General features: G+C 38.7%; 1 protein-coding gene across 12 annotated transcripts in view; it reads right to left on the reverse strand.

Moving 5' to 3' along the window:
• TRIP12 (thyroid hormone receptor interactor 12) overlaps positions 1–13,422 on the reverse strand; it is a 67,628-nt gene that overhangs the window by 36,121 nt on the left and 18,085 nt on the right. For 9 of the 12 annotated variants that reach the window (XM_090147303.1, XM_031596331.2, XM_090147301.1 and 6 more), the window contains 2 exons: positions 7,077–7,223; positions 844–969 (listed from right to left, as the gene is read on the reverse strand). In XM_090147303.1, the coding sequence (XP_090003429.1) occupies positions 844–969; positions 7,077–7,174 (224 nt within the window). In that variant the 5' untranslated portion in view covers positions 7,175–7,223. Of the gene's footprint in view, positions 1–843; positions 970–7,076; positions 7,224–9,024; positions 9,657–13,422 lie in introns of those variants that run through there. The other 3 variants (XM_031596330.2, XM_031596329.2, XM_031596323.2) reach the window with 2 other exon arrangements.

Consider the following 13,422-nt stretch of genomic DNA (forward strand, 5'->3'; position numbering starts at 1 on the left):
AGTTTTGCAAGATAAACATCAGCAGTCAAAATAAAGAAAACTGCAAGTAAGAAAACCTACTGATTATTAAGTTCAGGAAACATGCTTATTCCAGCTTTTGATGCAAAAAAAAAATCACTAGCACGAAAATTAAAGCAGCAAAATAAATGCATCAGATATTGCTTTTAAACAAAACAGAGGGAGATACTGGATGACTTGGATTGATTTCACCAGGATTTTTGTAAAATTAATTAAAAATTTCAAGCTATGAAGCTGTTATCTGAATGTTTGAGAATATGAGTTCCACAAGAGAACAAGGAGTGCTCAGTAATGCATAACTAGTCACAACAGGATTCCAGCTCAAAAGAAGTGCTTAATGAAAGCCTATCTTATGCAATTAATTTCAAGAAGCACAAGAAGAGTACAACTTTCCTCTACATGACAGAAGGATGATCCTGTGCATATGTAGCAGAAACGTATAAAGAACAGATAAAACGTGTCTGAAGTGTTTACCCTAAACACAAGTATTCTTTGGAGCATTGCGAGTTTCAATTACTACTGGACACCACTCAGAACTCCTTGGGCAATCTTCCCCCAACATGAAGAGGGAAGAGAGGAAAAGAACTTGCAAGTATTCCAAGACTAGTTATGCATAATTTGTATGCTCCCCATCATTGATGAGATGCTCTCAGCTGAATTAAAATAAAAAACATGAACAGAATGACACACACTGCAATACATCCACTGAATGCAATACCTAACACCTTAGTCATACATTTTATAACAACTCTCTATAATTAGATATATTGCATACAATTGTGAAGTGCAGATAATACTGATAACATGAATATGAAGTGCAATTACCTTTTAGAAAAGTGTCCCTTGGACTGCTCAGAAGTAGTATTAGACTGCACTTTGGGTGTCTTTGAAATAGATTTTCTACTCTCAGGAGGGCTATGTGCCTTATGTTTTGCCTGCCCTAAATGTGACCTGTCAGCAGAAAGTCAAAACAGAAAGCTGTCAGAATTCTGACACAGATATAAACCAGTACGTGGATTTTTTTCTTGTTGTTGTTGGGACCACTTACAGTTATTAGATTAAGCATAACTTCAAATCCTTCCACATCAACCCCTTATATAAAAGTCAGTATTTTGAGACAAACATCCATTCTGGCTACAAATCACTACCCATTTAATTGTTTTATACAGCACAATTACTGAGGCATTTTCAGTGAATCTATCGTTTTCTCATATCTGAGCTGGGCTGATAAACTCAAGTTTTTCTGGTGTACAAGGTTAATGAATTATTCACCTCAGCATTCAGTGTTCACCAGCACAGTAAGGCACAAGATTAAACCACCCATAAAAAACCCTTTCTCAGAAAGAAATAAACACTCAACCTCAAGATTTCATACATTAAGGTTTATCCAGTCATAAGTATTTACAAGTTTGTTTCTTTGGTCTTCATTCAAATGCTTGGAACAGAAATGTCCCACACGGAATGGAAGCTCAAAACTTTGCAAGTTATTTAATGACTGCAGTTTCATCAAAATTAACAAGGACTGAGTACTCTTTGATAATGCTGAAGCGAGTAGGTTAAAAAACCCACATGCTACTGATGAAGGAAGTCAGATGAGACAGGAAACCTGTGATGTCAAAGAAAGGAATGAGTTTCAAATGGACTATGAGAGTTCTTTCAAGCAGCCATCAGCTACATGCAAAAAGTAGCTTATTGTATGAGCTTTGACTAGAGGACAAAGATCACACTACACTACAAATGTAACGTCAGTATTACGTTTCATCTTCAAACATGCTCCATATTTGTTTTTCAAATCCAATGACTATCACCATCTGCAAGACTCACAGGAGATGGCCCATAAGCATTTAGAACAGCACAGTATAAATAACTACAGCAAGAGACATCTTGCACTTCCCTGGATAAAACATCTTTGACAACTATAAAATCTCAGCTGCTCATACCCTATCCATACAGAATGCCTGAGCACCACTAACCTTTATGAAATCTCAAACTAATCTCACATTAATGCTGGTAGAAGCAACATAAAACATGTTAATCGTTTCCAGACTTAGCACTACATGCAATCAGCCTAAGCTATCTAGTCCTCTGAGTTGAACTACACAAACACCCTTAAATCATATGGAGGGAATGGGAATACTTTAGGAGTGGGAACAGAAGATTCGAGTTCCAACCCATGTATGATCCCAAATGAACATCAGAAAGTTTCAGCCAAATGAGTAAGTGGGGCAGGTGAGAGTTCCCCAAGTTTTCAGATCACTTTTCTGACCAAGAGAGAGAATCAGCAATCTTACTAGTGCAAGGGGGCATTAACTCGCTATTGACTACTTTCCTTGGTAGGAAAAAGTGTACTAAGTTTAACAACCAAGCAATAACAATTGCTAAGAGTCAAAATACCAAATTATGACTATTATGAGTGTTTTTCTTGGTAACATTCTCTCCTTGTTTTGTTTTTTTCTTATTAATGAAGCATTCTCCTCAAGTTGTTTTACATTTGTTTTTAAACTTTCTCCTGAAGTAATTCCTTTTCTGTTTGTCTCTTGAAACATTTCTCCTAAAGTATTCCTAACAACAGTTACTCAGAGAAATGAATGCACATAAACAGCTCATATTCAAATACTCCTGGAAAACTGAGCTAAAGAAAATAAGTCTGAAAAACAGAACAGTATCTTCTCTGTATTTCAATCATTTTTCCTAGTATGAGAAACAAAGAAAAGTAATTTTAACTATTAAACAAGTGAAATAAAGTTAAATCTTAATCTTGCAATAACTAATTCCATCAAGGTAGATTTGGAAATGTTTCATCTAATCCTGACTGTTTAGATTTTTTTTCCCCTCTTTGAAGAGTAATGCATGAAATTTATTTTTCCTCTTGAAATACTTTTATTATGGGAGTAACTGAAGTTATTACATAATTTGCACTTGGCAGAAATATTTTTTTTATGTAAGCTAATTGATCAGGGTTCATTTATTCTGGAACATATTTGAGAAATTTATTTTCTCTTTGAAGTTTTTGTTTTAATTTAATTAGAACTGGATTCAACTTAGTACTTCAACTGTTCAAAAATACAAATAATTAGACCTTTTAAACTGAAATGTGGCAAAAGCAATATACAAAACCATCAAATATTGATGAGTTGTCACTAGCCCCAAACTTGCTTCCTCCCACCTCTCAAGTCTTTCAGTTCCTACAAGCTTTACAAATATAATTCCATACCAATGTCCAACCTATGTGGACAAAAAGCTAGAATCTATAATTGGGATTGTGAATACTGACCGCACCATGTAGACCAGTTGTATTTGCTTCATCAGAAGTAACATAAGTAGCTATTACTTCCTTTATATAACCAGAAAAGTAACATTAGAAACACAACAAACAGAGAACCTGAAATGAGGATTTTTAAAATTGTTTGCAAAAACATCGTGTGCTCACTTCTCATTCTGAGTTTTATCATTCACTTTGCAAAGTAGGTACACAAAACAACAGCAACTATTCACTCCCCTTCTCTTAAGATTTAGATGAGGGCAAATAGACTGATAATTTGAAGACACTGCAGGATAAAGTTAAGAGAACCACAGATCAGCTAACAAATATTGTCCTAATTTATATTAAGGTCATGACAGCTTGTTTAAGGTCTTGTTTAAAAGTCAACTTGCATACAAAAGTAGTTAGAATACTCTGATGAGCTCGAAACAAAGATTCACACTTGGAGGATTAAGTGCTATGGGAGTTACAGAGATAGCAGAAAGAGATTCTTGGTTGAAGGTTGTGAGCTGTCTGTACTTTCACCCACAACTCAAGGCTGATAATTTAACTTTCACACAGTCCTCAGGCATGGCATTAACATTTTATCATGAAAGGTCCAAAACCAAATCCTATTTAGAACAAAATTAGTGTAGTTGACAGAAAGATTATTCTGACTTTAATATTTGAAAAACGACAGTCCAAAATGTATTCCAGTGTCTTCTGTGCAGCTTGCGAGCACCTTTTCCTTCATTTAATCTCTGATCCTAAATACACAAGAATAAGTGTGATATTCCAAAAGCCTGACTTGCCTGGAGTGCCACACTTTCACATATAACTATAACCAGTGTGGCTGTATTCACAAAAAATTAATATCCCACTTAACCAATGCTTCTCCTTAACACATCAGATGAGTAGAGATGACAACATGGAGCTCATGCCACTGGAAAATAGTATTTGTAACACCAGTACACAGTGCTAATTATATAGGATCACTTCCATTACACCACATCAATACACCAAGGCATTGCTTTTAATTGAAAGAAACAGACAGTTCTTTCAGACAGGATTTTGCACGTCTTGCAGTAACACTTTCAAGTTGCTGCTGTTCAAGTGGTGGCTCAGAAGCGGTCTGTGGCCCCACTGAAGACTCAAGACTAAGCAGTTTGCCAAGAGATGGGATACTGTAGTTAGTGAAGTAAGAAAGTAACAGTATCTGCCACCCCTCCTTCTCCTTCCTAAGGGAAGAGTACACCCATTATCAATACTTGCCTCCCACTCCTCTTCGGATTTACATTGCTGAGTGAAACTTTATCATTACTGCTTCCCTATAAACCTGCAGAGTTCTCCTTCAACATCAAATACTCAAAGAGATTTTTCAGATAGATTTTCTTGCTGTACAATTAGAAGAGTGACATAATAATAATAATAATAATAATAACAATTCTAAATAGTGAGGATAACAATAAATACTTTAACCTGGGAATACTATGTTATCCACAACAGCAGGTCGCCCAAAGCACAGTTATTTGAATATCACTGCTGACTGAAAGCAAAGGATGTATCAATTTGAGGCAGCTTTGGTCAGGTGCATACACAGAGATGAAAGGGAAGGGAAAAAATTTACTTGTTTATAAATCTGTTTTCACACCACCTTGGTTGGTACTGATTCTTGTTCTTCTCCCCTCTCCCCCCCTATCCAGAAAAGGGCATCACAGATACTGATCTTACTGCCAATTTGTGATACAACCACCTTTTTCATGGACTGTAAGTCCAGCATCAGTTTGTTCTATAAAAAAAACTGTAAAAGTCATGCACTCAAAGGTCAGATCAAATTACTGTGTTCAGTGTGAAATCACTAGTAAAATCCAGTATAAAACACACCATAGGCTTCCACTACTCATTTTGATAGCAAGGGTAAAAATTAGTAGAGTGATATAAATACAGTCCAGTCTAAAACAAAACAGGCTTGTGCTGTTACCCATTTAAGGCAAGTTTGCCAGTAAAAGGTGCCACAGGAAGAAAACTTTGCATTTCTATTTTGCATATTAGACCAGATAGGAGTTGACAATTTCTGAAGCCTTTACATAAGTGATAAGTAGCTGCTCATCAAGCTAAATCAACTGAATTCCAGCAAGAGGCCTTTAAGCTGTAGAAGAGCCAGAGACATGCAATATCATTTCAGCTTGAGAACAGAAGAAGCAAGTCTCTCCAACCTCCTTTTACAACAGAGTTCAGTTGAGGAAGCTCCTCTGTTTACTACAGTCAGAACATACAGAAGCAAAATTAACACCAGTCTAAAGTAGCAGAAAATGCTCTTATCCCAGGTCTCTGAGTCACCAACCAGTACACAGCTGCCTAGAAGCAGACACAGCATCTGTTTCAAGATACTGTAAAACCCAGAATCTGTGTACTGCTAAGCAACAGAACTAGAGCATACTATCCTAACACAACTTACATCTATGGAGGGATGAATCCTTAAATTTGTATTTGAAGACCAGCTTTTCCTCTCGTTGCCACTGTAAATTTGATCATCCACGTCCTATGTCATCTACAAACTGCTGAAGGACCCAACAGATGTCTCACAATGTACATCAAGAGAAAATGAATTCATCATCAAGATCACATTAACCAGTATGCTTTCACCCAGGCCTTTATACGCTTTACTAATCATAAGTGTCTATACATAGCTGTGAAGACAGCAGAGATCCTGTTTTCAAGAACCTATGTTTTCTAAACAGTAGTTAAGGAAGGAATATTCTTCAAAAACAATGCTGGCCTGCAAAATAACCAGGTAAATATGACAGCAGCTGTACAAGCATTGGGCAGAAGCCTTGCATTTATCAACTATATTTTTTTCCATTTGTGCAGTGATCAGAAAAAGCAAAACTCCATGTCAGGGAATTATTTCCCACAAGGTTCCTTAAAAGAATAGTTAACATCCTTCAAACAATGACCATGCTTTCAGTTAGCCCTTATACTAGGGAGAAATCTACCACTTGTTATCATCACGAACTGGAGTTCAAACCCTTGACAGAACGTGTTACCTGGTGTCACTAACATACAGCATTTTAATACACCAGAGAACCCAAGATTAAAATGCATGTATTCAAACACGCGCACCTGTAACATCTCTAAGGAAACAGTACTCAGACAAATGTTGTCTATCATGGTACTAACATATTTCTTAATTAGACTGTTCTTCATTAGACTAGTATTACTTACAAAAATTAAAGACTTCCCTTGGTGAAGACTTATTTCTTTAGTTTGAAAGGCAATAATTACACAGCATCCACGGGAAAATTTCAAGGATCTATTTCTGCACACAGATGCTATCAGTTACAGAAGAAATACTACTCAATCCACTTGCTCACTGATACATTAAGACATGGCAAGCCTTTCGTTCTTGAACTATTCAAAAGCTACACAATTAACATGCAATGCAAAGGAACAGAAAATACTGATTAACCGGCATTCCTAAAAGGAATACAGGTTTTTTCCAGGTTTCACAGACCTTTATCTTTGCCAAGCCCCCTACAGATTTATCAGGCAAAGAAGGAGGGAGAGGAATTTGTTACTACCAGTGATTTGTGCAATACAGTTCAGTTACATTTTTTCCACATAGATTTACTATTGCTGATCTAGCTGAGCATGCTGTATTACGATGAATTCTCCATACAACAGTATAGACAACCTTTATGAAAACGTTTTACTCAAATTTCAGTATTTGAATTTCAGAGCAGGAAAGTTCATCCTCTAAAAATCACATCAACTTTGCTTTTATACATGAAGACACCCTGAAGAGTAGCAATCATACCTTCCTCCTGCTGCGTCGTCTTGTGGCTGGGCCCCAGCAGTGTTCCTCTGTGAACGTCGCAGTGACCCCCCTGGATTGTTATTAGGCCGGTTGGACATTGGCACCTCTCTCCTGAAGGGACATACCCTTTCTAGACACTATCATTCACTGCAAGACAAGAGAAAGAGAGAAATTCATAAGACCTGTGACATGAAGACTCATGGTCATGCCTCAAGAAGCAAATGTAAAATGCTATTGTTCAATTAAAAGCTGAAGACAAAAGGAATTTTAAATATATTTAAAATACACACAGGACAAAATTCTTCTGGAAAGCAATTTATACCTTTTATGCAGAGCAACCAGTTTCCAGCATGTATATTTAACATAGGACATGGTCTGCTAAAAAAGCAGCACCTTAATTAATGCTATTCAAGAGAATCTGTATTTATTAACATAAAGCAAAAACATCACTAACTAGTCAAACTCAATGCCTGGTAGAGATCCAACAGTAACTAAGTATTTTAACTCACTGCAGGAGATGACAGTGCCAGTTTGAAGAATAGGCAGCAGTATCCACAAGCTAACAGAAGTTACCACTTCCTTCTCAGATTCACCAAACTCCATTTGTACAGAAACATACACCATAATTAAAAAAAAAAGACCCAGCTTCAAACAAATTCTTGTTCATAAGAACATAGCTCATGAGAAAAAGTATTTAGGAAAAGAATTAGTGAAAGAGTGAAAGTGCACAGTTGCTTAAAAATAATGCCACAATGCCTAACTGCTCTTCAGGAATAGAGGTATTTCAAGATTGTGTCACTTAAGTCCTAAGTCAAGAGAGGATGTTTGTACGCTTTGCCAAATTAGAAGTTCTAAACAAAATGCACAGCAATAAGACCACAACCAGCAAATCCAGTTCCACGGTTTCATGTGGAACCTGGTAAAAAAAAAAAAAAAACGCCACTACATACACAAGTGAAGAAAGCCACAAGAAGGAAAACAACCCAAGTTTAAGAATACAACAGTCTACACACTAACTCTGTATCTTTTGTATCTATAAGCACATATAGTCTTATATATGTCTATAAGTCTGACAGCAAGAGCTTAAGACCACTTCATCCGCAGGTAAGTATGACTCAGCTCCAGTTCTACTGGCTCCAGTAAAGTAAGTGTGAAGATCTGCCACTACCACTATGGGCAGGCAAGTACTGTCTGCCATTTCTATTTCTCTGAAAGCATTTATGAAATTGAACAAAAGCTAGCAGAAAGTAAAACAGAATCCTAAGATTAATTTTACTCCAAGTTGTAAGAAACCCAGAGGACCTAGCTGAAGTCGATCATAGCACTGCCAAATACCATTGTGCATTCTCTTTATTTCTTTATATTCAAAGAACAAACGAAAGGACATCTCTGTGCAAACACCCACAAGGAGACAGGTTTCATGAAGTCATTTTCAGAAAGGAGGAAGCAGCATCGTCAGCAAAGAGGTCAGCTGAGGGTTAAGTAAGGTACTTAAGTCAACTAGTCAGTCATATTATAAAATAGTTGCCATCATTCTCATACCAACTGTAAGAACACACATTCCCCAACAATTCATTGTGCAAGGAGCAATGCTTACTCCAGCATCGCTCCTGCACCAGCCACATGCTTTCCCCTCTATGGTCAGTGCACAGGCTTTTTCACGTAACACCAGAAGATGCTGAAGTAATCCCAGCACCTGGAGTCCTGACACCATCCAGAGAAGAGTTAATGCAACATCCTTCTGCCTGAGCAGCCTGTGCTTCAGACACAGGCAGCACACAGTCACACCCAAGGTATTTTCAGCTGTGTCAGATAATGATGTAGCAGCTGTTTTGTCCTGTAAGGCATCTGTCAAATCAGGATATGTCCTGAGTTACACATATATTGAAATCTCTCAAGTTAACTGAGTTTCCTAATGTGTAGCATGCTACCACAATTCCCAGATCACCTATAAATATGATGCATCTTCTTGACTTCGCTGTGACCTTTGACATCAAGCCATTAATTTCCATCCCACTGAAAGTATCCAAGGCTACAGAGTATCACATGCCCTGCCAACTAGCTCCATAGGAAGAGTGATGCTCTCAGTAGGTCACAACCGAGTTCCACATAATAGAAGAATTGGAATAGAGCTCAGAAGTTCCCAAACCTGAAGTGTTCTCAGGTTGGAGAAGCGAATCTATCTGTAAGCACTTGCTTCATCCTCTCCATCCTTAGATGCTTAAACTCAAAGGAGATGCACAACGCAGTGCATCAGCTGAACACACACATGCAGCCCTGTCATATTAAGACATTTCCTCAGCTACATTAAGCACCCATGTCCCATAACAGAGTTACAACTGCACATCAGATCTCTTCTTTAGTTGATAGCCTTTTCGATGTGAAAATTTTAAATTCAGGTCCTCTACTAGTATAAAGTCTACATTAACTAACATGGCTTGTTTACTGAATTACAACTCAGTGTTCTTAGATACAACGATGCAAAAGCACTGACCTGCAGATGCTTTTGTCATAAACACCACTTTAGACTGAGGATGAACTCAGCAAAAGAGCGTTTCAAACCAATTCATAACGTATCCTCTGAAGATACCTAAAAGCACTGATATCTAATCATCACCTTGCATTATATTCTTCTAGTGTAATAAACCCTTCTTTATTACAGTTACCTGTTGTCTTGTTTATAGTAATATAAAGAAAAGGTATACAGAAATTAATTTTACAACACAACAATCCATATACCCTACATGTTACTGGCAAGGTTCCAAAAGAACAGAAGATACAAAAGATACCTATCAGCTTATAGTGGAAGCCTTTGCATTTACCTGAAAAAGATGGCAGGAAATAACTGACACTTCCATTGTTTTGTTCGTGTGTTTTTGTTTTTTTAATCCTAAAAGGCAGGGGAAGGACAAATACAGAACAAAGCTGTATTTGAGTATTATTTAACACCCAAAAGTACCTGCTGAAGGATGCTGGACAGTCATTTCAGCTACCAGGAGGAAAAGAGAATGAGTAAACCAAAGCACTCCAACAGGCTCTACGGCCACTAATGACATGACACAGCAAATTGGTAACAAGACCTATAAAAAGCAAACAGGTTTTTCCATGAGAAGAGAGCTCCCCTGATCTACTTAGATCATCTTCAGTGCTGGTTTATGAAGTTCTTTTAAAGAGTCTTAGCAGCACAACAATTTTTCAGGTTCTTGCACTCCAACTTACTATAAAATCCTCAGAGTTGGAAGGGACCTCTGAAAGCCATCTAGTCCAACTCCCCTGCAATGAACAGGGACCTCTGTCTCTCCTGTACTGAGGAATCCACATCTGGACACAGTACTCCAGGTGAGGTGTTACCAGCCCAAAGCAGAGGGGCAGGATCACATCCCTGACCTGCTGGCCACACTACTTCTGATGTATTCCAGGACATAGTTTGCTTTCTGGGCTTCATGAGCACATCACTGGCTCATGTCCAACTTACCATTCACAGTACCCTCACATCTTTTTTGGCAGGGCTGCGCTCAATCCTTTCATCCCTCAGTTTGTATTGGTGATGGAGGTTGTTCCAGTTGCAAGACCTTGCAACCTGGATTTGTTGAACCTCAAGAGATTCTCCTGGGCCCACTGCTCAAGCCTATCTAGGTCCCTCTGAATGGTATCTCATCCCTCTGGTGTGTAGACTGCACCCCACAGCTTGCTGTCATCAGTAAACTGGCTGAGGGTGCACTCTACCCCACTATCAATGTTACTGATGAAGATATTAGAGTATCAGCACCAGCACCGACCCCTGGGGGACACCACTCATCACCAGTCTCCATCCTGACATTGAGCCACTGATCATCACCCTCTGGACTCAATCCTGCAGCCAGTTGTCCATCAAGCAGTCCACTCAAATCCATATCTTTCCAATTTGGAGAGAAGGATGTTGTGGAGTACTGTGTCAAAGGCCTTACTGAAGCAGTGAAAGATGACATCAGTGGCTCTTCCCTTGTCAATTGATGCAGTGACACCATTATATAAGGCCACCAGGTTGGTCAAACAGGATTTGCTCTTGGTAAAGCCACGTTAGTTCTCCTGTATCACCTCACCGTCTTCCTTGTGCCTTAGCTTCCAGGAGGATCTGCTCCATGGTGTTATCTGGCACAGAGGCAAGACTGACAGTTTGGTAGTTCCCAGGATCATCCTTTTTAATCTTTTTAAAAATGGGTACAGTGTTACATTTTTTCCAGTCACCAGGGACTTCACCTCATTGCCAATAACTTTTCAAATACCATAGAGAGTGGCTCAGCAAACACACCAGCCAATCCCTTTAGGACTCCAGGATGCAGAATGAATGTTTAAGAGGTAGGTGAAGCACTTCTGCCTACAGCGCATCATCATAATGCCAGTTACCAGTCTGGCATAGAGCTTTAGTCAGCATCCTTCATACTTTGGTCCAAGAACAGGTGCTACTTCAATGTTGCAGCAGCAAGCCAGCCAAAGCATAGTGCTCTGAAATCAGTATTAAGCAGAAAAAAAAAAAGGGGGGGGGAGGAAAGAAGAGAAAGACATGAGGATGTTTATATACTTAATAAGTTCTGGTCATTTTCTTCCAGAAAGTTATAATCTTGTCAGCCAGAACCCAGAATTCAGCAAACTTACAAGAACTCTATGACTGCAGATTCATATTCCCTCACCTCAGTGTAGGCAGTTTACTTGATCATTTGTGACAAACTCAGTCATTTAGGGTACAAGCAACATTCCAACAACGTAAGCATACATGATTTCAGAGTTGAAAGTAATCACTATAAACTGAAGAACTTCCTGTACATGGTCAATAACTGCTGAATCTTAAATCATTTTAAACTGACCTCAAAGCTGCACCTCATTTTTGCTCACTGTGCAGGTTCTCCTCCTTTACCTGCAAACACACTCTCCTCTTTGTCTTGCAAGCAAGCACTTGCAAGCACTCATACAATTACCCTACCACTCTACTAGTTGACTCAAATTTATTAAGTAGCATTTCTTAGTTCAGTTAGTTGATTTAAATCAAATCCCATACAGCTCATTTTCACACAGTATTCTTCCACAATACACTCCAAATTCAACAGTAATAACCTCTGCCCAGTTCTTTTTCCATTGCAGTCCAAACAGATAATAGCCTGCATGTCACACATCTGTGCAAGCAGAAAAAAGAACATCCAGAAGGTGTTAGATTTCCATACCTGCTCCAGCACAGAATTTCTGCAAACTTAAATCTGCACAGCTTTGTCAGTTCCTTTGGAGAAGATTATTAAAATATTAATGAGAGCAGAAGCAGAATTTAACAGCACACTGAAGCAAACTTTGTTCAGACCTGATGCCTTTTTAGTACAGGGTTCAATTGCAGCACAAGTATCAAGTTAGAATCACAGAAAGCTCAGGCTGGAAGAAACCTGTGCAGATGACCTGGTCCAGCCTCCCGCCAAAGGCAGGGCCTTAGGTTGTGTCAGAGATCTCCAATTCTGCTGACATGCAACAACTTCTAACCCAAAATACACCACAAGAGCAGAAAGGCAAAACGTGAATCATAAGTGATCCCCTGATGGGGAAAGATGACATCACCAGTTAAATACTAAAACACCATGCCAGGTGTATACGAGCATGCAGGGAAGAGACACCAACTACCAGAAAAAGTTTCAGCAGAAGCATTTGATACAAAGCCATGCAAGAGATATCAGTTCTAGTGACCTGAGACCTTAGACATGCCCAGATGTACAGCTGTGCAAGGACACATACTGCACCTGTCCAAGATACAGCCCTGGTGAGAAAACAACTCTGGCCCTATTTCTCACTGCAGTCACAAAGCACCAAGAAAGCACTCCCCCCCACTGCAGTTCCTGAAAACTGAAATGCAGTAACATGAACTAACTTGAGAAGGAAAGCAAGGACATATGCACATGAACTAAAATATCAGAAGACGACAATGAAGACATCAGACTTGTGACTAGCTCACATAACCATTTTCACACTCACTATCTTTAGACAATGTACAAGCTATAAACTAGAGACAGATTCTTTCAAATTGCTGACCAAAAAAATTGCTTCCTAGAGCTATTCACAATTGAACAGTTCCTGGTAATCCAGCTGCTCTGTAATTGTTAAAGTAGAAGCATTTCTCAATCAGTTGAGAAACATAGCAAGAGTTACAGATACTGCAGAAAACTTCTCAAGCACCAGTAAGTACACTCAAGCTATGAACTGTCCACATAAGTCAGTCCAGCACACAGAGCTACTCGCTGTTCTACGGACTTCACAACACGGCTGGCCATTAAGAGATTACGATGTCTTTTGGCTCTTGATACATTAAGCAGCCAGCTTTTCCCTGCAGTGG

This window comes from Phasianus colchicus, chromosome 10 (assembly GCF_987193195.1).
Source record: "Phasianus colchicus chromosome 10, bPhaCol1.hap1.1, whole genome shotgun sequence".
Lineage (NCBI taxonomy): Eukaryota > Metazoa > Chordata > Aves > Galliformes > Phasianidae > Phasianus > Phasianus colchicus.